This window comes from Colius striatus, chromosome 13 (assembly GCF_028858725.1).
Source record: "Colius striatus isolate bColStr4 chromosome 13, bColStr4.1.hap1, whole genome shotgun sequence".
Classification (NCBI taxonomy): Eukaryota; Metazoa; Chordata; class Aves; order Coliiformes; family Coliidae; genus Colius; species Colius striatus.
Window position 1 is genome coordinate 15,834,721 of NC_084771.1, and position 25,461 is coordinate 15,860,181.

At 33.9% G+C, this 25,461-nt stretch overlaps 1 protein-coding gene across 7 annotated transcripts in view; it reads right to left on the reverse strand.

Moving 5' to 3' along the window:
* Positions 1-25,461, reverse strand: part of DIAPH2 (diaphanous related formin 2) — a 195,117-nt gene that overhangs the window by 90,441 nt on the left and 79,215 nt on the right. For 6 of the 7 annotated variants that reach the window (XM_062006303.1, XM_062006302.1, XM_062006299.1 and 3 more), the window contains 2 exons: positions 23,774-23,903; positions 10,520-10,645 (listed from right to left, as the gene is read on the reverse strand). In XM_062006303.1, coding sequence (XP_061862287.1) covers positions 10,520-10,645; positions 23,774-23,903 — 256 coding nt within the window. Of the gene's footprint in view, positions 1-10,519; positions 10,646-19,865; positions 20,458-23,773; positions 23,904-25,461 lie in introns of those variants that run through there. The other variant, XM_062006306.1, reaches the window with a different exon arrangement.

The following is a 25,461-nucleotide window of genomic DNA, read 5'->3' on the forward strand; positions in this document are numbered from 1 at the left end:
ATGAGAGCACTTGGCTCCTCAAAGAGAACACATAAAAGGAAGTATTCAGAAAGCCACAGGCCAGAGAAAAGACCTTGTCTATCTTAAGTAAAGCCATTTTAAAAAAACCCAGAAAACTCCCAAATTTAAGGTAGGGATTGACTTGAATTCACTATAATTTATTTATTTATTTTTTTAATTTACATATAAAGATACTGCCTGACAGGTGAAAAACATCCTTTTAAGAGGATGGAAAAATGCCATTCATGAAACAAAGAAGTGGACAATTTAATTTGTTCTAAAACATAAGATTATAACAGATAAAGAACGAAACAGAGGTATAGATACAACTTCAAACCCAGCATTTACTGGTTCTGTATTTCATGATATTCCTTTCTAGTTCTTAAGAGTTTTTAGACCTACAGTACATACTTCAATATGACGATGGTACGAATAGGGAATAACAATGGCACTGTCAGAACAACGGATACTAGATGACAGGACAGAATAGAGGAAAAAAGTGTCCTATAAAACTACACAGAAAAAGGCAAAGATTTCTCTAGTTTATTTTCCAATTCAGTAATGTTTTACAATTTCCTACATTTGCACAAAATTCAAGGATTTTTACTCAGATCTTTCCAAGTTATAGATCACACTTTTGCCTGGGATCCCACAGTTAGAAGTCTGAAAAGTAGTCATTCCCTGCATACTTCATGCAGGTGCTTTGATAGCACTTTCTGCAATAGAACTCATCATGTTCTTAACTCAATTTTCATTTGCAACATTTTAGTTTTAAAATCAACTCGAAACAATATGAAGAGTAACTTTTTGAAGCTCAAATATCTTTTTTGTGGTGGCAAACAATTATAATCACTATTCATGCATTAATTAGAGAGCAACACAGATAACATGATAGTCAAGAAGATATCAAACAGAAAATGTTGCAAGAGTAATGGATTTCTAGCACATCTTCCCTAGAGAACAATTATATTAAATTCTTTTTAGATGAATAAAGACAAGAAAGAAAATAACTAAAATGCATCTAGTACAAACAAAATGATCCTGTAAAATTTGTTTTTGCATATTATATTTGAATTAATTAAATGGGACTTTCAAATAACATAAAGCATTGACAAACAATGTTCAAACAATTAAAAAAAAATGGTGTTGACATCTATTTCAGCAAAGCCATGGTAAGGCAGCCAGTCCTAGAAATACTATATTAGCTTTGGTACACACAATGAGATGCTTTAAACAATAACTACAGCTTAGTGTGCCCTGAATCTTTCAGAGAAACTGCAACCACATTCAGTTTCTCTTTGATCATGCAGTTTTTCCTCAGTTCATCTGGCTTTAATTAAGACAAGTATGTTTGAGCTGTCAGTTGCACCCTGTTTTAAAAAGCTTCAATCAGTAGATCTGATGGTTACTTCATCAATATAGAGGTTTTTTGGTAAAGTGAGGGGAAAGAAAAGAGAAGTCACTCCTTATATTCCTAAATTTCCTTTAATGCAGAAATGTCAGAAGTCCTCATTTTCTTGTTTTAGCAATCTGATAAAGCTCAGATCATATAATGTTTCAAAAGCCTAGATTTTCCAAAAATTTTCCAAAAGCAATGATTTTACATCATTTGATAAAAAAGCATCAAAGAAATTCATTCAAATTGAGATTTACATGGTGTAAACAACTTTTGTAATGAAGTGTTCACAAATTAAAGTGCAGGAGAAAATGAGAAAGTCTACAGTCTGACAATGAGAATATTTTGCACCCAAATACTAGTTTAAATACTATTAGCATTTAACACCACACGATATATGATTTGAGTTAAACGATCGTTCCCCCTCCTTTTCTCTCCTGATACGGTTGCATATTTTATTGATACCATTATTAATACCATACTGGGCTATTATTTGCTAGGAACTCGCCATTGTATATACACAAGTAGCCTTGCACCAAACGACAGATTAAAACAAGGATAAATCAGGCAAATGAAGTAATCCCTCAAATTTCTAATTCAGTCAACAAACACTTCAGGATACTAAAAAAATGTTCTGGTCAGGCAGAAAAAAAAATAAGTCATAATAAAAATCAGGATCTGAAGTTAAAGTTTCTGTACCAAGATACATGATTAAAAAAAAAACAAAACAGAAGGGAGCTCCCTCATGTGGTACATCTACATAATCTCAGGGATTAAAAAATCCAACACAAAGCTCTAGTTAAATGTGTGGACATAAACAGATAACCTACAAAAGTTTGCCCTACACAATTTACAGAATATATGTTTTTCTATAGGCAAAAAGTAGAGAAATAAGCTAGTTTAAGTTCTTAATTGCCACACAGCTACCTGTTGCATATCATCACATCTCCCCATTTGTAACTCCAATGTTTTACCTTATTCATACTATAACAGAACCTAGACATCATTTTTAGAAAAGAAAGTAAATTTAAAAAGAAAGAATGGATGATAATAAAAGGAAGTGAAAGGCACTTTTAAAAAGCGTTGAGTGTTGAATCTGTCAGAAAGACATTTTGTGGATGACTCAATTCCTTCTACATAAACCTAAATGAATGGGAAAACAGGAAGGAAAGCAAAGAGTCCTTTAAAAACCAACACTACGGTAACAAAAAAATGTCAAGTAACTCTGAAAATCCAAATGAACTTGGTAAATTGAGTACCTGGGAAAAAAAGTTCTTTAAAAAGCTTCCAATAGGCATAACCAAGGACACAAAAGCACAGAGATTTAATTTTATTCAAAGATTGAATACTTTTATGAAAAATCATATGATTTTCCAAGAAAACTACTTACTAACACTTTTCTCTCATATTTTTTGTCTCTATATTCCTCTTCTTTTGTTCTCATCCCCTCCAGTCACAAATCTTTCTGTGATACTCCCCCCAACCTGACGGCCCTACTTTCAACTCCATATAAAACGAACTCACATAAGTTCTTCAGTATATAGTACCTACATAAATATAACAAAAAGCCTTGAGGGCAACACACTTAAAATGCTGTCTCTACACAACAAAATAAAGAAGGTAACCTTAGCAAAATTCAAATTAATCACATTGTCTTTACAAGGAACATATGATCTATACTGCACCTCCAACTGAGTTTGCTTCTTGGCTTTTTATGTTATAAAAAAAAAGCAGGTAGTATACAATTTCTCTTAGCAACAAACTATATCCTCATGAATGTATATCTGCTACTATCTTTCTCAAATATAGTACCATACACTTTTCTAGAGTTATTCTCACTCCATTTGGTCCTAATTTTTGATTACTATCCCAGGGCCCTTTGGTATTTCTCTTCCCGTGTCTGCATTATTTACTGAGTCATTAGCTGAGAATTTAAGTGATATGCTGTTTGGTTTTTGTTAAACACTCTTCCTAAAGCTAGGATATAAAAGTGGACCTCACATCAGTCCCTGAAGAACCTAACTAATATCTTACTCTACTAAACATATTGTTTCTTATCATCCTTTGCTTGTGCCCTTAAGGCAGTCTGTAGTCTATGAGGTTGAGCATGTCTCAAACCAAATGAAGAATCTTCACAGAACAGGTCAAGCATTTAAACAATGATTATTAATACCTCTCTGTTGGCTTGTATCATATTTTCTTCAAAAAGGAATGGAATATCTTATGATCGATTATGTAAGTCTGTATAGAATTCCCTTTTCAACACAGAACATAAAGATGTTAAAACATGGGAATATAAAAAAGGGAGTAATATCAGGTACCAAGCAAAAGCACAGCCAAGTACTGTTAAAAACTCCTATTGAAAATAAATATCTGAAATCTTGCAAGATTAGATTTGATAAATTTAAATTTTTCCAAATTGTATTTCACTGAGGAATATACAGTCTGTATCACATTACACATGAAATATCTGTTACTCAATAGTATGTAATAAAAACACACTAACAGGGTTTTTTTTATGCATCACAAAGGAAAAAACATGATTTCAGCAAATCTTAAGGAAAATGTCATACTTTTGTGTGATTAAAACACATACACACAAATCGACCCACGGGCATTCCAGAAAGCTTCAGTATGCCTCATTAAAGCTGAGAAAGAGAGGTCATAAAACAAAAGATGGCTTTAGAGTTGCAACCAACAGGGTGTCTACTCTGGTTCAAGATGACCCTGCTACTCCAAATATCCATCAAGAAGCCCTCGTAATTCCACAGTTGCTGTTTAAATTTTCAGATTCAATGTAGCAGACAGATCGACTATTTCTTCCATCACTATTTCACATATACCTTAGTATGAAATTTATCCAGATGAAATCAGCAGCATAAAAATGAAGGCTAAAACTATGCTAAAACATCCTTCTTTCCACAATCATCTTTTGTCAAAGAAACAGTTTAATGTAAACATACTTAATGGTATATTGTGTCTTGAGTAAGAAGACTGGTCTTGACCAAGCACAAAGATACCAAAGTTTTTTTTCCACAAGGTTAAACTCCTCTTCAACTGGAAAGTCTCTCTACTTCTACAATGGCTGCAGCTTAGTAACTATGGATCCTCAAAACACAACAGTAAATGAACAAGAAAAAGTTTCATTTAAAATGGCTAGTGTAAAAAACCTGCATAGTATTTCTGAAATTGTTAAACAGAATACTTCCAAAATCTCCCATAAGGACTGTAACAGTACCATGACAAATCAGTTGATTTTTTTCACTATCATAGCCAGAATTTCATTTGGTAAAACAACAAGCAAAACTGTCATTTACTGTATGAAATAACAAATTAAACCCAACTGCTTTTCAATCAGGACCAGATCAGGCTATTACAACATATCGCTTTTTTTTAGCATTATACCTTTATAAATTAACTTTTTACAAAGATTCACAGTCTGCATGTGCTCCATAATACAGCAAACACAATGGGAAAATGTGTTAAGAGTTCTAGAATATTTACATGCAGCAGAAACAGTATATTTAACCTTATATTAATTCTGACCTTTGTGACAAATACCTAGTCATCCAAAACGTGACACCAGTCATGCAAATATTTCAAAGCAATTTCAGTGGGGGATTATTTTCTTTTTCAGGGTGAAAAACTAGGTAAGTGAAAGGATTAGTAAATGCCACAAGGCCATACTGACATTTCCCAGTGGAAATGAAATTGAATAGCAAGAGTTACATCAGACTGTCACTGAACGAGATGATCTCCTAAAAACCCAGAAAACCCCAAACCAACAAACACTATAGCTTCTGAGATTGTCTCTGTGAGCACTGCTATGCTGCTCAAATCTTCAGAACTGGGTTTTGTTACTGTGTCTTCTAATTGCAAAAGGTCCTAGCCCTATTTCTATCCTGATGATTATCTAATTTTTGAAGTGGTACCTAAAAAAGGCTAGTCTGTGCAGGCGGATCACTTTATATGCTGGGGACAAGCAGTCTCTAAAGACTAAGCAAACAACTTGAGTACATTTGAGCTCAACAACATCAAACAGCAGTCTTTTCCCCTAGCTTAATAATGTCAATTGAATATACATAACTAAATGTAACACAAATTGTCTGTAATCTCATTTCAAACTTGGCAGGGTTAGTTCTTCAATATGATTCAAAATACTGAGATGCTATGAGCTTTAACAATTAGGAATGCAACAAGAATAGAAAATACTTTTATTCACCAATGCCCCAAAGTTTGAAAAAAAAGCCAGTAGTTTGAAAAAGGAGATTATATGTATGTATTAATTCTTCCTATCTTCTACCACAGTGCTTTCAGAAGTGGGATTTTCTGCCTATGCTGATGAAATATGTCAGACCTTCAGATGTACTTCAAGAATTACAAGCGTGATCAGTTTAATCAAGTGTGTCTAGGTTGCTTTAGCATACTCATTTAAATATGATACGAGTGTTCAGAGATAAAAGGTTTTTAAATGCAGCCTCTCATAAAATTATATACTGTTGATTTCCTTTCAGAAGTGCATTTTAGTGATTCTTTTCCCACATTTCGGGAAACACAAAATAATGCAAATTTGGGGCACACAAATTTAGTGGCTGTCAAAGAGCCAAGCAACTTACTGAAATCTCAAATCTGATACTCAAGTCATAAATTTAGCTTTTTTTAGAGGTATATGAACTTAGAACTGAGCATCTTGAATGCAAAACAGTGTACACTGGCCATACTATTTTTTTTTTCTTTGCTCATCATGTCAATCGATGAAAATGTGAGTAGAACACCTATAGGATACATATTATAGAAGGTGAAAGTGCTTAGTAGCACTTCATTAATTAATTCAAATTGACCCAGACTTGTAGTGGGGGAAGAAATAGTACTCTTAGTACTTAAATGTACATTCTGGAAAAAGTTCCTTAGAACAGGAACAATTTATATCACTTGGGAATGAACAAGCATAACAGAAATACAAAGAACTTGAATATGAAACAGGAGGAAATGTTGCTTACAGTCAAAAGCAGGCGTATACATTAATGTGTGCGATTCCAATTCTAACAAGAAAAACAAGAAATCCTACCTTAAGTACAATATTATTTGTAAAGCAGAAGACATACATCACAATAGCGCTTAAATTTACTGCATTTTCCATTCAAAAAGTACTGAGTGTATATTAAGAATGGCTTACAAGGAAGGAAAACACATTGGTAACTTAGTATAATTTTCTAATATTAATATTAATACACTCACACAGAAGACAGTTACTGCAAATACAGGCGCATGTGCAAAAGTTCCTAGAAATTTTCCTCTTTTCTGGTTATTTTTGAGAAATCCCTAGCTATGAGCAAATTCAGATATTAATGGACATTTTCATGCAGAAATGAAGGCACCAGAGCATCTCAGATTGTTTGAAAAACTAATACAGTCTCCAAACACATCTCAAAACACTTTAAGTGAATTATTTTTCCATAACAAGCTAGAAGAAAATCCCAAGCATTGACAGATGACAACTGTGTTAATGCCATTAACGTTCTTTCAGCACTCTGTGTCAGTATATAAATGATACTCTGCTGCTCAGTCACTCAGAGAGCAAAGAAGGTTCACAGCCATTTCCAGATGCTGAGATTCTGATTCAGAGTATATTTGTTTCTTCCCTAGTGACCTGTGCTAAGAGATTCTGCAGTACAGTGGTTCATACAAGAGAATTATCAGTTGATGTTTAGTGCACATTAAATATCTAACACTCTCAGTGCATAAAAGTCTCACACTTAAAGCAGACTTCTCCCCAGATCATTTCATTACAACTGAAGTACATCAAGTAAGGAACTAATAAAACTCATATTCAGTTGTGAAGCAATAGTCATTATTAGATACAACTATGAGCATAAATACATATCAAGTGAGAACAGATGCCTTTCAGAATGGAAGCTTTTTCATGTCATAAAAAGGGTTCTGTTTTAATGAATGGTGTTCCTTTCTGAAAATTAAAATTAGTTTGCAAATGGCTGCTGTTCTATTTAATTATACAATGAATGCACAGTGCTTGGAAAATCTTTTATCTGCAGTAATTTTTGTTCTTTCATTCACAGTTCCCTTAATTTTGTAACTCTTAAAAAACAAGCTTATGATTCTCCACATTTAAGCAGTTAGAAAAAACAAGAGGCATCATGTATTGCTCTGGCAAGCAAAAGATTTTAACAAAATTAAGCATGTTAGTAGCTCTTATAACAGGAAAGCTATATAAAAAAAAAAAAATCTTCATTTAATGATATACTAGTACATCTACAATAAACTATATAAATTAATGCAAGACTGTTTACAATGGTCCAAAAGCAACACAGAAAAAATTCATTCTCCCTAACCAGAAGGACAACAATAAGAATAAATCTGATGCCCTGTAATCTAACATTATGCTCTCCTGCCACCCTCGCACTACCACTTCTCCTTTCTCAGAACTAAGCTCAAAGCTCCTGCCTGTCTTCTAGAGCAATAGACCACTGTCTTTTGGGGAAGGAGTAGTGCATGTTGGGAAGGGAGAAGAGATGGTATTTATTATTTATGGCTCTATACTTCTATGTCAAGATTAATTAATAAGTCAACTGTACCAACCTTCCACTTCCCTCTGAAAAACCTTGTCATTCTTTAGGCTTCAATCTTCCTTACCAATATTTAAAGTAAAACCCCATTAATCTGAATATCTTCCTCAATTCTCAACTAGACACTTGTGTTTTAACATCGGTAAAAAGAAACTATATCTCAATGGTAAGTAAGTATAAAATTCAGAGTTTTCCACTTAAAAATTCTTAAATTAGAGGCACAAACATTGAAAGAAAACACCAAGTGGAAGCCAAATTTGTCATAGTCTGTAATTACTTTTCTCAACTCTTGAATCAGACTCTCTAGTGCTATATGAACTATAATTATGATAAAAAACCTCTCTCATTTGAAGTTAAATTATTTACAATCTGATCAAGTAGAATTCCAGCCATGGATCAGATCATGAAAAAGCTGTCTCAAGATTCACACATAAGTGATAGCACAAAATTCCCAGTAAAAAATATTTTAAACTCTTTTTTTCTTCATTTCCTTTTTTTTTTCCTTCTGCATTCTATATTTCTGGCACTTTCTGTTACAGAAAACACAGAGAGATGTTCAGCCTGAAATTCCTTAGCTTTCGAATTTCAGTATGTACTATCAATTATATTTCTTCAAAAAGCTGATAGAAACAAAACAAACACATACTGAAAACTAAGATGACATTTCTATCCCCACCTCTTAATATTTACTTTTCAATTACCATAAATACAGAACTGGAGAAAACTTTAAAATATTCACTGATAAGCACAAACAAATTTCATCACTTAATGTAAGTGGAGGTGACTTCTAGAAAAGAAAACCATCATTTATCAGGTCATCTATCAATTACAAAAATATAAATCCTTAGGCAGAATCAGATGATTTCTTACAGTCTTACCTAATCTGTCAAGAAACAAAATTCACTGGTATGAGAAAAGCTGTTAGATATCTACACTTCAGGGTGCCTATTTTACCCACCAGGAATTTTACTCTAGCTGTGACATCAAGGTCAGGCACTGCAGCAAGTCTGCCCAGGGTACTTTCAACGACTAATTTTCAAAAATTTCACAGGATCCTTGTATTTTTGATGCCTGTACTTTTTTTTTTTCCTAAACTCTTTTACATTGTCAGAAAATCTTTAAGAAATTCATGTGATAAACCACAGACCAGAAAATGGTTAACACGACCTACTTGGCCCTTATTTCTCACCAAACCACCTTCCTAAGTAAACACATAGGTAGACAAAAAACCAAATGGCAGAGCATTTACTCAACATAATTGAAAAATAATGTCTATAAGCTGTAGAACAGAGTTGGCAAAATTAGCAAGAAATCATGGTTGCAAAATGCACATTTTAATATGTTGGTTTCATTTGTTGCTTGTGGAGTCTCCGTCTCTGGAGGTTTACAAAACTCGCTTGAATGTGTTTCCATGTGACTTGACCTAGTTGGACCTGTGTCAGCAGGAGGGTTGGACTAGATGATCTCTAAAGGTCCCTTCCACCCCCTACCATTCTATGATTTATGAACAAAAGCGATGCTTACTAGACATTATTCAGCCTACACACATAATGACAAGGCAGAAGACAATTATACTGTAAAATTATGATGTGAATGTATCTCAGGGAAATAAGCAGCTTTTTTTTAATAGCAGAACTGATAAATGTTATTACTAGCAAGTCTCCTCACCTTGTAAATAAAACAGAGTGGAAGAAAATTTTCCACTTAAGCATGAGCTGTCTCCCTTAAGCTACTTTTCTGCAGTCTTGTAAAAAACTTCAAATAAATCCATATAGAAAAGATATTTAGTATCTTGTGAATTTCTGTCACTGAATCCATTCAGATGGTTAATCACAGTAAAACTTACTTTCCAAATACACAGTAGTTTGGAGATCCTCTGCATTGCATCCACTTACTAAACGTGGTAACCACCTATGAATAACTAGACATCAATCCCTTTTTTTTCTCTTTGCCTTTGAAAAATCCACAAAACTGTGATTTCTGTCTGGTTGCAGTGAGAAAGAATAGACATCACATGAACTACCTGAGCTTCTATAAACGCAAAAATTGCCTTAGACATGCTCATGTACCATACTCCAAATACACACCAACAAAAGGACAAATAACTCCTTAACATTAAAAAAATAATAATTTCTCTAAAATGATACATTAAAAAACTTTGAATGAAAAACAAAATTGATCTCCTGTCTTCAAAAAACAATACATCTGAAACTAAAATAATATATATTCTCAATTCTAAACTGAAATGATTGAACAGTTATCATTAAATAACACTCAAGGCAAAAAATCCTCCTACATTACCACCCTTATGACTGGTCATTGTAACTAATTCTTTCAAAAAAAGCTATCTGGCTTCTGCCTTGGGAGTCTGATTATAAACACTTTAAGTTATACCCAGTTACATCTTCTTTCCCACTCGGTGAGTTCTGTTATACTCTTCTCTGTGGTAGAACAAAACCATGGAAGAAGAAACTTAAAACTTATTTTCAAGTGCTGTAAATACTTAACCAGATGACCAGAAAGACACTCAAAAAGGATATGCTCATCTTTTCTACAAACTTGTCGTGTTCATCTTGATTTTTAGGGAAGTTTGCTACGTCATTTTCTAGGCGCTGGATCTGCTTGTGCATTGAGTCAAGGTTGCTCTTCAGAATCTGGGCTGAAACTAAAAGTAAAAAAATGACAATGAGTATCAAGTTTGCAGATTCCTGAAAAGGTATCAGAGAGGGAAAACACAATGTCAGTATAGACTCAAGGAGAATAATTCCATTAAGTAGACTCACATTTTTGTGAATTACTGCTCATAAAACCCCTACTCTTCATAAATTAAGTGAAAATATCTAATACAATATACCAAATTATCATATTTAATAATTAAATGGTACCACTTAATTCTACCATTAATCCAAATTATTCAATTTCCATTAAACTTATTGATAAAAATCCTAATATTTCATTCTTTTAAATCTAATTCAAAGATTAAAAAATAACTAAGGTTCAAAGGGATTTAATCTTATTAATGCACGTAACTTGGTTAAATGAATGATCTTAATATAGAAATGTTATAGAAATGACTTAAGGAACAGACATGGAGAAAAGATAAAAATTTTTCTTTTACTGAAATTAAACCAATGATAGAAACTAACATCTGTGAAACCCTCTGTTAACATCCAAAGTACGTCTGAATAATAAAGGAATCATAGTATAGCATTAAATAAAAAAAGAGATGCTACTCTAAAAAAAACCTGCTGTTTATTCTGTCATAGGCTATTCTAATGTATACCACTATTTCTGCAATTCATACTAAATAACCACTAACTCATACATCATGAGAGAAATATCCATTGGAAATAAGGACACCACAATTTTGAAGGTGAGGCAATACCATACTAGAAAGAAATCTCCAATATATATGAAAAGTAACAGCCTCTACGGAAAAGGCTGTGGTCAAATTCTAACAGTAAAACAAGTCACAATATTGAGTTTTATGATATCATCCATAAAGCCCACATATCATTTTCAATTGAAACATAACAGCAGTTTGACAAGCACTCCCTCTCAATTTAAACATGCATTTCAGAACCAAATTCGGTATTTTGTTCTTTGTTTCCTCTTGTAGTTTACAAATACAAGCCTTCAGGAACAAGCAAACAATTACTGAAACATTTGCACCTAGATTGCATACAGAATATTACAAGCATACTTTGATCCAGAGATGATTTATATTCTACGAACTACTTAATCTTTAGGGATAGTGCATATAATCGGGGTCAATTCCTTAGAAGACAGTGCCACAAACAACTTTTGATACATGGAACGAGAGGTAAGAATATCCAGGATGTTAACTACTCTTCAACTAGCCAAGTCAATGCTCTTCATTGGCTTCAGGTAGCTACTCTACAAAGCCAACATCGCAGATGTGCAGCCCACCTAACCCAAGGATTCTTTGTGTAATCAAGATAAGCACATAAGAATTATTTTCACAGCATTTCCATTTCTATTTTTGACAGTAAGTTCTTTGTCCAAGAGTTGCATAGAGTGTTTTCAAATGAACAGTTTATTTTCCTATTTCCTTGTAATTTAAAGAATTGTGTTGTGGCTATGTGAGATTAAACAGTAGCAGGAATTTGATTCAAGATGGCTTGAAAAACAATTTTTATGGAAAATAAAAATGTTGTAAATATGGAAGCTGTTCCCAGAATAAAATCAATTGTACATTCTTTGTAAGTAACAATTCATATCAGCTGTAACACCACTGATTTTAACTTCTCAGAGGTGCATTCAAATACAGAAGGCACCAATACAGTTATTTTTATCACAGACAAACTTGATTTTATTTGTAATTTTATCTATTTTATACTGGGTACAAAAGAAACTATTAATCATGTTATCTTAAAATTACAGTGAAACAGTTTTTAACTCAAATTGGGAGGGGGAATAAATCTATACTGACCACAGCATCCTTATAGCTATCAAAATTCAAAAGTTAACCTTGAAGCCAACCACTAAAGCAGTTGTAATAATAAACATTATCAAAGCTTTTAGGTATGGCTGCATTATTTTAATCATTTGAAATTATTGTCAGTAAAGGCACATGTATTTTTACTTGAACTGAAGAACCTGGATTACTATTATATTTTTATAGGCTGCTGTGTAGTTGGATAAGGAGACAAACAGCATTAAAATTACAAAGCTAGTACTGAAAAATAAATTAGGAAGATGCAAACGGTAATTTTATTGGTAAAAAGCATAGCAGCCGGTAAGTAAACAGGCAACATAACAGATAAAAGTTTGACTGTTTTCAGCAATTTGAAACTATTTAAATGCATGACCACTTAACAAGAGTAGTTTATTTTTGTCTGAAACTTAGAAGCACAAAGAAATGCAGCAAGCAATGACAAACAAGAACTGTTAGTCTCCATGATGAAAATAGAGGAAAACAAAAAAAACCATTTTCAGTAACTCTGCTTTATAAAACTAAGTTTGAAAAAGGTGTTTAGATTAGGTGCACGCTGACTTAGAAACTATGAAAGAACTCTATCCAAGCACTCAAAAGCTGTACTTCCCCATAACTAACTTCTATTAACACTGAATTATCAAAAAGAAGATTATGTATTTTTGTACCCTTTTTTTCACCTACAGCAGGATAATGTACAAGTTTCTGTTCAAATAATTTATGACGCTGTCATTCTGCAAGACAAGCTTAAAAAGACTACATAACAGGAAACGTATATAGATAGACTATAATGAAATATCTGCATTTCCTCCCATAAATGATTTTATTACAGATTTACTACTTCAGCAATGTGATGAGAAGGAAACATGAATATCTTTTTCAGGGAAAATCATCTAAATTTCTTAAAAGTCTTGCAAGGTTTTAATTTATGAAAGCATAAACTCACAGTTAAATGCCACATCTTTGAATCCACTTCATAAATGCACAATCTAAATAGACTCTCTAGGCTCGAGAAAGCTGGTGATCACAAGACAAAGGCTTATTCACCTTTGATTTACCCATCATTCCACATGAAAACTAGACATCCTAATAGAACTAGTCTAAAAAACTACATCAGAGGTAGCATTTGGTCTTCAGTGGTACAGAAGCACTGTTCAAGAACTACTACTGGGAAAGTCTCTCTTCAAGCAGCCATTACAACACTACACTATTTAGTGCTGCAGTAGGAGAGAGCAACCAACTAAACCAAGTACATAAATATCTGATTTCAAGATAGGAACGAGGTAAACACTAAAAAATAGCGAAAAGAGGGGAAAAATCCTACACCACCAGTAACAATACCCAGAAAAAACCCATCCATAAACCCACCCACTCTAGAACAATCAGTCCCAAAGAAAACAGGAGCAGCCTACAGGAAGCCTGGATATTTCCCTGTGTTAGAAGCAAAGGTAAAACATTTGTCATATTTCAAAAGTAAAAGAAGTCGAAACCAATAAACAATCGACAGCACCACCCTCATAGCTTTATAGGAGAACAAAGGCCCCCATCCATAGTGGGGGTCAGCATTCATTAAATGCTTGAGAAATGTTTGAGAAGTGAAAAGAAAGTCAAATTTGCTGACACACAGAATATCACAGGCAGATGGAAAAAACAGGTTTACAAAAAAATAATTTAGATTCCCATACAACTGGTCCACAAAAGACAGCAAATGGAACACACAGGGATGGAACGCTTAACACACCTCTGAGATGATACAAGGATGGTGGGGGAAGCAGATTGGAAGAACTACAATGGTTCCCAATAAACAGCAGATCCTTGCTGCCAGCACCAGACAGAGTATCAGGCTGTGTGGGCCACCAGGCACTAAGTACATTCTTATGCCTTAAGTAAACAAAAAAAACCACATAACCCCAAAACATATAAGCAGACACATCTTCAAGACCAAACAAAGGAAAGAAGGTAGCAAAATTTCTCAGTCTGTATCAGACAAGTCTCTTATTTAGCAGTAAAAAAAGGCTGGCTTGCAGAGAGCTGCTGCAACTCCAGAGTGGATATGAGGTTAGGCATATTAATATATTGTCAGATTATTTTTCTATCAGTGGAAGACTAATACAAGCACCTAGATTCCCTCTGCACAAATACTAAAGGAAGCTCAGTTCATCATCAGTCATTAAACCTATGACTGATTAAAGGATTATTTTGTATATTGCTATTTATTTGTAATAGAAATTCATAGTCATTGAAGGTACAGTGTCATTTAAACATGAAAGATGGCAATTATTTTCTTTGCTTTACTATTTTCCCTGTATTAATTCCTCCTCTGTAACAAAAAAAAAATATCCCATCCACCTATTTTGGAGAAAGCAGTTGCACAGACTGCACGCTACAGAAAGCTTACTGAATGTCTGGTAGGCCACTTTAGTCCGAGAAAAATGCTACAAGCAGTTAATCTCATGTTAATGTCAAATACTAGCTAGTCCCCACAGTCAAGCTAAGCATTTTACATTTACAGTAATACAGTAATAGCACCAAAGGAGACACTAATCCTTTCTAAAATAAGATTGCATCAGACTAAAAGTCGTTCCCTAGAACAAGAGGTGAAACGATACATTCTGATTAGATGCAGTTTGTTTTGCATAATAAATTCCAAAGGTCTCTGATCATGATGCAAAATAGGGATGGTCATGTCAATGTTCAGTAAAAACTCCGAAGTGAGAGTCAGTGACATAAATTACTTCAGTTAACAAAAACATGAAGCAAATGAGCTAGTGGATTTGTATGTCTAGACAGTACTCGTACCATGACTACATCCAGAGCATACCAATGATTATTTATTTCTTATTGCCTGAGGGCAGATGGAAGTAGTTTTTTTCACAAAAGTCTGAAAAACTATTTGAAGGGAAATTGGTGAGGAAGTACATAATCTGCAGGAACTGCAATCACTTACTCAATTCATGCTACCAAGTCAATTCATATTTATTAAGACAATAAATGTTCTGTTGGAGTTAGGTGAACAGTGTTGCTGCAGCCTGCTTGAGGATTCTGAGCAGAACAGTGCATATGTGTATCTCTGAGTGTGTCTGTATATAGCATCTGTGCATATATGTGTACATATACCATGATAAATATATCTCACAGGTCTACACATACATATGAAAGTGTTTATATTTTTGTGTGATGCAGGTATATCATGATATATATTTGTAAATACATAGATTTCTTTGAAGAAAAAACATGTTTTAAACAAAATTTAGAAAAATGAGGTACTGAAAAGTATATTCTTAGGCTAATAGTACCTGAATTTCCAAGCACAACTCAAATGATAGGAAAAGATATTATTAAGTTCATAAGCTCAAAAGACATGATGATGCTTTCAGATGGTTTAAACACCTTAGGATCACAGGGAAAAAAACTAAGAGAACATCTTATCTAGCTAGGGCACATCACCATACTCTTCTTCCAAAACAGGGGTAACCTTTCTGACACAAACTACTTACGTTTAACAATGAGTCCATCCTGCACAATACACTTTGTCACCTGTAAATCCTCAGCAAATTTTTCTCTGCCACCTTTAAAGTTTAGGAAAAACAGCAAGTCTGCCCAAATGGTAATGTTCTGTTTATATACTATAACAATGTACTGTAAAGATGTAATTTAAAAGTTCTATTTTAAAGCTTTTTCAACAGACACAAGTCACACAGATGTGCATTTCGTTCACCACTAAACCCTCTGCATTTCAGTTGCCTTATCACAACACTATATAGCATGGTGAATGAAGGCAATGATACAGCTATGCTTTCTAATTTCCATTTTTTTCAGTAGTATCATTATCTTAGTTACCCAAAGCTTAAGCAATTGTGCACTCATTCCATTGTCCTGTGCACTTGCAAGCAGGTAGGTAAACCACAATTTTAAGGTAAGAGTCTTGCAAGAAGTCCAGTCCCAAGTAGCTCTTGGCTTTAGAGCTTAATGAGAGATTCAGTTTAAGACACTAATTTTCTTTCAGTCAGAGCTAATGCTTAATAAGCACGTATGTGCAGAAGCTCTAGACTGTATTATTGTTCTCCATCTATAGAAAGGAAGGAGACTTATCAAAAGGAAGGAAACTTACAAACCTTATCCAAAATATATCAGCTTGGATGAAGGCTTAAAATCATCACAAAATAAATGTTTACAAATGTGTATGATATTTTCTTATATCTTATCAGAGACAGAAAAGGATGATTTTAAACACAAATCTAGAAAAGAACTATACCACACAAGCTGAAATGTTAAAATCCCCCAAATTTGGATACAAACTATGAATAGATTTTCAGCTTCTCACAAAAACAATAACATCCATCTAAAGTGATAAAATTTAATTTAAATATTACACACACTGAGGTACAAATGCCATTAACAAGTTTGCCTTGACAAGTGAGATAGTGGGGAAAAAAAAATCCAAAACATTGTCTGTTAGGCCTAAAATCAGAAACATCATAAGCAACGTGACTTCTCTCCTCTGGCGTTGAGGAAATTAAAAACGGTACTCAATATATGTAGACAAGAAAAAAAAGACATTTCTGTGAGAAGCTTATGTCTAATATCAATGCATGTACAGAACTGTACTCTGGTTTGGTAATGAATCTCCTTGTCTCAGTTCCAGCACTTATGTGCATATGTACATTATAAGAACTGAAAAGTAATTCTGATGTACACAAAATAACTTAATAGGACAATAAGAATTAATTATAAGTGAGAAACATTTTATTAAGAGCCCAAAAGCCATCACCAATATAAGTATCAACATGAGATAGTTGTTAAAACTCAAGTATAGCATCTATCAGACTACGAAATCTCTGTCTCACTTTGAAGTGGTCATATTATCCAATTCATTACACACTCAAAATAGTTTACATAAGGTCACATTAATTGACAGCAAAAGACTGGTTTTCTTAAAGAAAAATCCAAGCCCATAAGATATAACCCAATTGAATGCTAATAACAGTTGTGCTTATTTTTGTGACCTGTATAAATTGTGTGTGTCAACCTCCTACTTTGCCAGAGTTTTCTTGTCAATACCAGCCTTCTCTCCTAAATTTTCAGCTTTACATCACTGAGTAAACTGTAAATAATAGCATGTTGTACAATATAAGCTCTGTTAATTGGATGTGAAATGACTTCTCAGACTACAACTAAAAATTTTCTAGAAAAAACATGTCCAAACTCAGTAACATAACAAGAATTATTAGAGCTGATCAGTGAGAACAGCACCAGGTTCAGTATCATTTTTCTGGCAATATGGCTATTTCCTCTAGAGACTCACCTTACATTCATGTTAATTTAATTATCAATGCTTTTCATCATCTCAAAAGTTAATTTTAAAAATTAAGCTTATAATTACAAAATCTGTATCTATTAAATGAGCACAATGGAGTAAAAGGCAAATGACAAGTGAAGTAAAGAAAAGAAGTGACTGTACTTAAGTCCTATTAATTGCATCCAGATTTGGAAGTGTTAACTCAACATGCCAACTTCTGCTATTATTTCTTTCAAAAGTCTGTATTTTGCACTGTCACTATTTCTCCATAGTCCAACTTTGCTTGGTTTGTATATCAAATTGATACACACAAGCCATACCTTATTGTGAAGCAGCTATGGCACAGTATTTCCAGTGGTGCAGCCCATGTGCAAAAATTGCAGCAAGGAAGGAATTAAAAAAAAAAAAAAAAGAATCAAAGCTTTTATTACACAATCTGTTGTTACCAAAAACTCGCTAAAGAAGGTATTGAGCAACTCCATCTAACACAACAGACCTCCCTCCAGGCTTTCCACTTATAACAGGAGTTTGGTCTTTCCAATTAAGTGAAGTGCAAGCCTTGCATCCAGAGGTGTAACAACCTTTCTTGCATCAATGAAAGTGCAAATTCAAGACCAGATAAGGAGGAAAAGAAAGAAGTGCAGTTTATTAGCTTTTACTCCTCTCTAGTGGCTTCTATTAAAGGATTCTAAATGGATTACATAATTTGAGAAGTCATTTAAAGCAGTCTTCGAATGTGAATTGGTTTAATTACAGGGAGAAATTCTTAAATGCTTTAATTTCTTTAATAAGCAACAACCCATGAGTGTCCTTTGGACTATTCTTTAACTTTGCCCTTCATATTGCCACTTCAGGGACAGGAGTTGATGCTTAAAATCCATGCCACACAAAATAACTTTGTTTAATGTAGAATCCAAATCATAGCTTCAAAACTTAACTTCAGAATACAGAACTAGCAAAATTTTGCATATCACTTATTATTGATTAGAAGTTAGCAATTAAAAGCATTCTACAAATCTTCACAGACCAGGAAAATTTACTAAACAGATTTGCAGAATGCAAGACAATCCAGAATCCTACTGAGTCTCCAAAAGGATCTCTTTCAGAAATTGCTCTTTGGAACCACAATACAAAAAAATCTGAAGATTTTGCTTCCCTGTCTTTCTCATTCACAGTTGTCCACGAAGAAGTCTGTCAAACAAACTTGTCATGAGATGATGCATAAGCTACCATCAATATGGCGATGCTACACACGAACACAGGAGTGTTACTAGAGAAACAAAGTCTTCTAAGTATTTGATGTACCTAATTGTGTATTTACTACATTCAGAAAAATACATTGAGAGAATTTCTGACATTTCAATATTACCGTTTATGTGAATGAAAAGAATGACAGAAGTCTCTCTACAGTGCAAGATTGACTTTTGATTATGATGCAAAATGCCAACTTCAGATTCTATTATGAAGAGAAAAGTCACAGATGCAGGCATTAAATTTCTCACGCCAGAAGGCATTGTCTATTTTATATCCACTAATGTGCCAGATTGGGCAAAATCTGTTTCAGCAATTTAAACTGTGTAAGGTGGAAAATACTGCAGATCCCTTTGTAAAAACAGTTTTTTCTATTGCTATGAACTATAAAACTTTTGACAGAAAAATGAGTTCTACTTACGAGTATGTTTTAAATTGGTGTACTTTAAAGCAACAGAGGCACAGAATGTTTTAAAACATTTCCCCTATTCTAAAATTATGCCATTAAATCACAGTGAAGTACATATACAGAATTTTAAAATTAATATTTTCCTACAGAATTTATAATAATACATTTAGTATATACATATTTGCATTCCACACTGCTTCCGATTGCTAATGCCCTTTCTAGAGAAACGCCTCAGTCGTCAGAACCATATGCTCACAAGTTAAAGAAATAAATTTTTGGTGTCAACATGAGTGAAAAATCTGTGCTTTTCTTATTAGTACTTTCTAGTCTACTACACAGAGATAATTCACCTTCCCCAAGGCAACTTACACTTGATTTTACTCAGAATGCTTTATGTTGCTTTTAACAATACTTTGAAAGAAGTATTATTGGTGTACCTTTGCATCAGGCCCAAAATTTGGTACATTAAGCACTGTAAATAACCCTCATCACTTCTGAGAGAGACTTCATTATGTATACTGCATTCAGTTAAGATCAGCCTTATCTGTTCTTGTGAGTCCTACATAACTGGTCAATTAATTCTAAAATCCATACCTCATCTAAACATACAAGGTGTCACTTTAACATATTGTCATGGTTTTGTGTGGAGCCATTTTTGATAAGGGTTAAGGGGCTGTAAAGATGGCTCATGTAAGAAGTTGCTTGAAACTCTCCCCAGCTCTGAGTCAGACCCACTTCTGGGGCTGAGACAATCAGGCACCTCCATAATCACTTTTTAAGAAGCAGAAGCCTGAAGAGGAGGGTTCTTCCTTTTCTTTCTTCCTTCTTTTCTGGCTGGTGATGATGCAAGGAGTTGGGAGAGAGACAGAAGTGACCATGCGGACCCCAAGGTCAGCAAGGGAAGAGAGGAGGAAATGTGCTGAAGCAGAGACTGGTGGAGAGAACTGGTGAAGCTGAGGTTTGCTTGCACTTCGTATGAGACTCCGCATCAAGGGCAGAGACTATGCCCAGAGGAGGATGTGTCCTGTGTGACGGACATCATATTCACAGAAGCTGTAGCTGCTGGGAAGAACCCACAAAAGAGAAGTTTGTTAAGGACTGTGTCCCATGGGAAGGACCCTATATTGGAGCAGGGGAAGAATGCCAGGAGTCGTCCTCCTCTGAAAAGACAGAAGCAAAGACACTATCTATGAGAGATTGACCACATCCCTCATTCCCTGCCCATCTCCACCAGAGCTGTTGAGGGGGGAGGAGGTAGAGATATCGAGTGCAGTGAGCAGAGCCCAGGAAGAAAGGAGGGAGAAGAGAGGTAGATCTCGAAGTACCAGTTATATTTTTCTCGACATCCTGCTCTGTTTTTGCTTTTTGTTCTGTTCTGTTTCTTGTAGGTAGTAGAATAAACTTTCCTACTTTCCTCTCTAAGTCGAGTGCTGGAGTCTGTTTTGCCCAGAACTGTAACTGGCAGTGAGCCCTCCCTGACCTTGTCTCGATCCATAACATCCTTGGTTGTCTTTTTTCAACCCATCTTGCTGGGGCCTCTGCTATCCTAAGGAGGGTGGGTGGGAGTGGATGGTGGGCAGTGAACAAGAGACTGTCGTGGTGTTCCATTGCTGGCTGGGCAAAACCATGACACTTGTCCAACATGCTAGGAGAACATAGAAACAGCCAATGGCCAACTACAGATAACAATATACAACATCAACTGTTTCTGAAGTAAACATAAAGCTCACAAAACTTCATATTATTTTATGAAGTCTATTAAATCTTGGCGGACAGAGCAAGTAGGTAGTGTAAGTACATCAAGAACCGTTTGACTTAGGAGAAACTGAACAGTTGAGAAAGATATGGTATGATTTATTTTAAATACAGGCACAGTGTTTAAACCATGAACTCATGTTCCTTCCTCTCAATTCTGTGTCTTAAATTGTTTTTTTTTTAAAATAATTTCTGCGAAGCCTGAAACTCAGAGAAGATTTAAGTTAAAAAAATAGATTTCCTTTTTAAGGAATTTCAAATTATACTTTTTTAAACATGACTTTGTCTAGAAATCCCAAACTTGTTATCTGACCCTAGTAAAGTATCTCTTGCTTTTGTTTTGAATTTCTGTTTGACCGATCTTGCAGAAAGGGATGGGAATTTGTCAGCTATTTAACAAAAAACACAGATTAAAAAACAGTAAGAGGTAATACGATGAAAAACAGCAACTGGACTAAGAAGTGAACAAGGTGGAAAAATGAAAAAAGGGCTCCACAGTAGAGAAGCAAGAGGAACACATTTCAGACTGGGAGAAGGTAAGTGAATATCACTTCCATCAAAGAATCCAATCCGTCACAATCTTGTGATTTTTAATTGGTTTTCTTTTCATATAATATTCTTTAAGGACAAGGGAATGCTTTCAAAATAATCTCTTGATAGATAATCAGTTTGACCTTTGCTTATACTTTCCAGAATAAAACTGTTTCATAATTTGTTTTTACTTTTCAGAAACCATTAGTTTAATCTTCCATCTTTAAAAAGATCAAATATTTTATTATCCATAATATCAGATTATTCAAGACTTTAGTACATGCATGGGCAGTTAATCTAATCCCATTGACCTTTTCGTATTAAAATCCAGTTTTATGCTTTATCTGCTACTTGTTATAAAAAAATAATTCGTTGTTCAGATGCTGCGTCTTTATTTTTATATGAAAATTAAAGCAAAACAAGATTCAATTTATGTGGAACTGAGACAATGCACCCCAAGACTTAAAAGAAGTTTAATATGGTAACTCTTGTATTTGAAATTTTATGTATAGTTTAAACTACAAGGCTGTCTTCTGCCTAACAAACTGCAAATATCTCAAGGAATCAGACTGTAACCTTTTTAGCTCGTATTTCCTTACTTAAAATTCATAGAAATAATATATTCCAGTAGATCTTCTATTTTATACATAACTAATGTCTTCATTATCAATGTCTTCATATCTGTAGCCAATTTATTCCAAAAGAAGACTCCTATAGAAAAAATAAACCTAACTTTCCATCCCTGAAACCACTGGTTTATAAGACACCAAACACCAAAGTAGTAGTGAAAATCTTCTCTCTATACAATGCATGTTAAATTCCTACACAGGAAAAATGACCACATGTGACAGAGCAGATGAACATTACAATTAAACAAATCCTAAAATGTACCATGGGGAACAGTTGAAAGAAGTTACACTAATCACATTTACTCTGCCAAAAATCTGCTTTGTTGCAGAAAGCAAAGGAGGACTGAAAAGGAAGTTCTGGTCTCTACAAATGAGCAGTTATTTAGTCTTCCGATGAGAACTCAGCACTATTTAAAGGAAACTTAAGAGCTTTTATCTTACAGAATTAAACAAATTTAACTGCAGTAAAATCTATTTCATATAAATTCAAATCATCAGGATTATTGATGACTTTGTTGTCATTAATGTTTTCTCTCTTTCGCATGCTGTAGGTTAACTAAACTTTACTAACTCTTGCTCTCATTCAAGTCAACTTAAAGAATATAAGAGGATCTGAATCAAATTATAAAAATCATGTAGCTGGAAGGTCAAGTGCTAGCCATAGGAATAAATTAATAAAAGATCACCAGATGTCCCTTTTAAACCATAAGGTTTTGTAAAGACTTTAACAAGAGATGCAAGAAAGAAAAGACTAAACTTTAAAAAATTTCTTCCAGAAAGCAATTATCAAGTGAACATTTCTGGAATTCAGATAAGATGACAAACTGCTATTTACATAAACAACATGCAAATGTTATTTTGTCTAGTCAAAATAAAAAATTTGCCTTATCTTCATCAACCACTACCACACAGCCTTCACTTTCAATAGTTAAGCAATAGATGTGTCAAGCAGTACTGTGTATTTTACATCAAAAGATATCCAACAAATGAATTAACTTTTCTGTCATATTCATGATGTTATACTGCTGACTGACCAAGAATTAAGCCAGTATTAACCACTGACTGCCCAGTTTAATTAAGATAGACATCTCATATACAGCCCAGAATCTTTAGAAAGCATACTATGTGTGTACACAAAGACACACATGCTTAATGGGAAACCAAACATCATCACTACACTACTCCCACAACTCTCGATCTTTGATTTTTTTTTAAGTACTTCATCGAAATATGCTGTATTATTTTCACAATCTACTACTGAAGAAGGGAAGTTACTTGATTACTGGTTTTTCCCCTCCTCACTTTTCCTCGGGTCAATAAATACCAAAATACAAACAGCAAAATCCACATGGATTATCAATGCTTACAGGTTACATAACCCTGCAATCTAAAATGAAATGTTGGAAGTACTTGATGTCAAAACAGACAGACATTATCTTTAGATATTTTATCTATCTGCTTACCTTTACTGGCACTCTCAACATGTTGCAACTCATCTGGAAATTTTAAGATATCCCGGTGACTCTCTTCACAAATTTCTGCCAGAAAATGCAATAGGGTTGTTTTCTGATCTGATGATTTAGTGTCTCGAATCTAAAAAGCGAACACAGGACAAAAAAAAAGAGGAAAAAACTTAACTTTTTTTTTCTAATGTATTTAAATAAAGTGAACACTGCAGATATTTATAAAAAAGTTACCTACACTGGTTGTCTGCAAAAGAAACAAAGTATTTTAAAAATGAAACTTTTCCAATTATTGGTATTTCAGGACTACAAAGAGAATATATCCCTATGCTGTTGGGTTTTTTTTTTAAAGAATAATTAATTATATTGAGAATAAGACCTGAAGACAGTACATGAAGTTCTTCGATTTAAACAATGCTGGTTCAGAATACTCAATGTGAAGTATAAAAAAAAAAGATATTAAACAGAACAGGAATTTAGTTCATTACTTCAATGTCCTTCACTGCCAGATTTCTAAAGGAATCCCTCTGAAATGCTGCATAGCTGGTTGGCATACCAGAAGCCAATATTCACTCTTTTACCAGTCAAGTAAATGAAATTCCTTGTCATGAATTTACAATTATTGAAATAAAATCTGAAACGTGCTGCTTTATCCTAAAGACTTTCAGACAAACTCTGTACATGACAGAAAAATGAAATAAATGTATCCTATCTTATTAGAATAAACAATATATCCAATAAAAAGTAAAGGCAAAAAACCTGCATGAAAATTGTACACAGTGTGAAGAAATATGTAATTGCTTATTTTCACTACCCTCTCAACCACTGAGGCAATTTTTAGTGGTCTGAAAGAAACTAGTCTTCTTGAAAGTGTTAAGACTCTCTGTAATCCATTACCACAGAGGGCTAGCAACAAATTTACAAATATACACGCTTGTGGCTACATCTCATGACAGAATACATATGTAGATGCCAAGGGACACCATTAACTTAAGAGAATGAGAAAATGAGCTGAAGTTCAAATTTAGTTTCTCTATTTTTATGCAGATATAAAGAAAGAATGTATGAGATTATTGAAGATTTAGTGGAAGTAGAGATTACCCTCTTATTTACAATAGAGAGAAGAGGTGCATGCAAGAGTTTGAGATGAGTGTACTTCACTTTTCATAAAGAATTAGTATTACAAGTATATCTTGTAAAGGTTTTTTTAAAATGCATTTTACTAACTCATCTAGTACAGTTTTTATACAGAAGCTACAACATACAGAACAAATGAAATTAAGGATTTATTTAAGAAGAATACATAAATGTTTGTGTAAAATCTCCTATTTGTTTTCTCATTCTCTAAATCACTAGAAGTTCTAATTCTATAATCCTCATGACAAGCCTGCCATCGATGTTCAATTTAATACAAGCCTTTCAGCTTTAAGGATTACCCTGTTAAGAATAAATGAGTGCAGTCAAAAAACACGCTTTTAAAAATATAAGGTATTTAGGCAATTAAGAACACAATTTAATTCATATTGAGTCAGTGATTAAAGACCAAACAATGCTCAGTAATGGTATGCAGTTAAAAGGTTTTAATATGTTACGTACATAGAAGTTTTTCCAACTTGAAAAAAAAAAGTAGATTTAGTGGCTAAACATCTGTATGAGAAAAAAGAAATTGCAATTTGTCTGTGAACAAG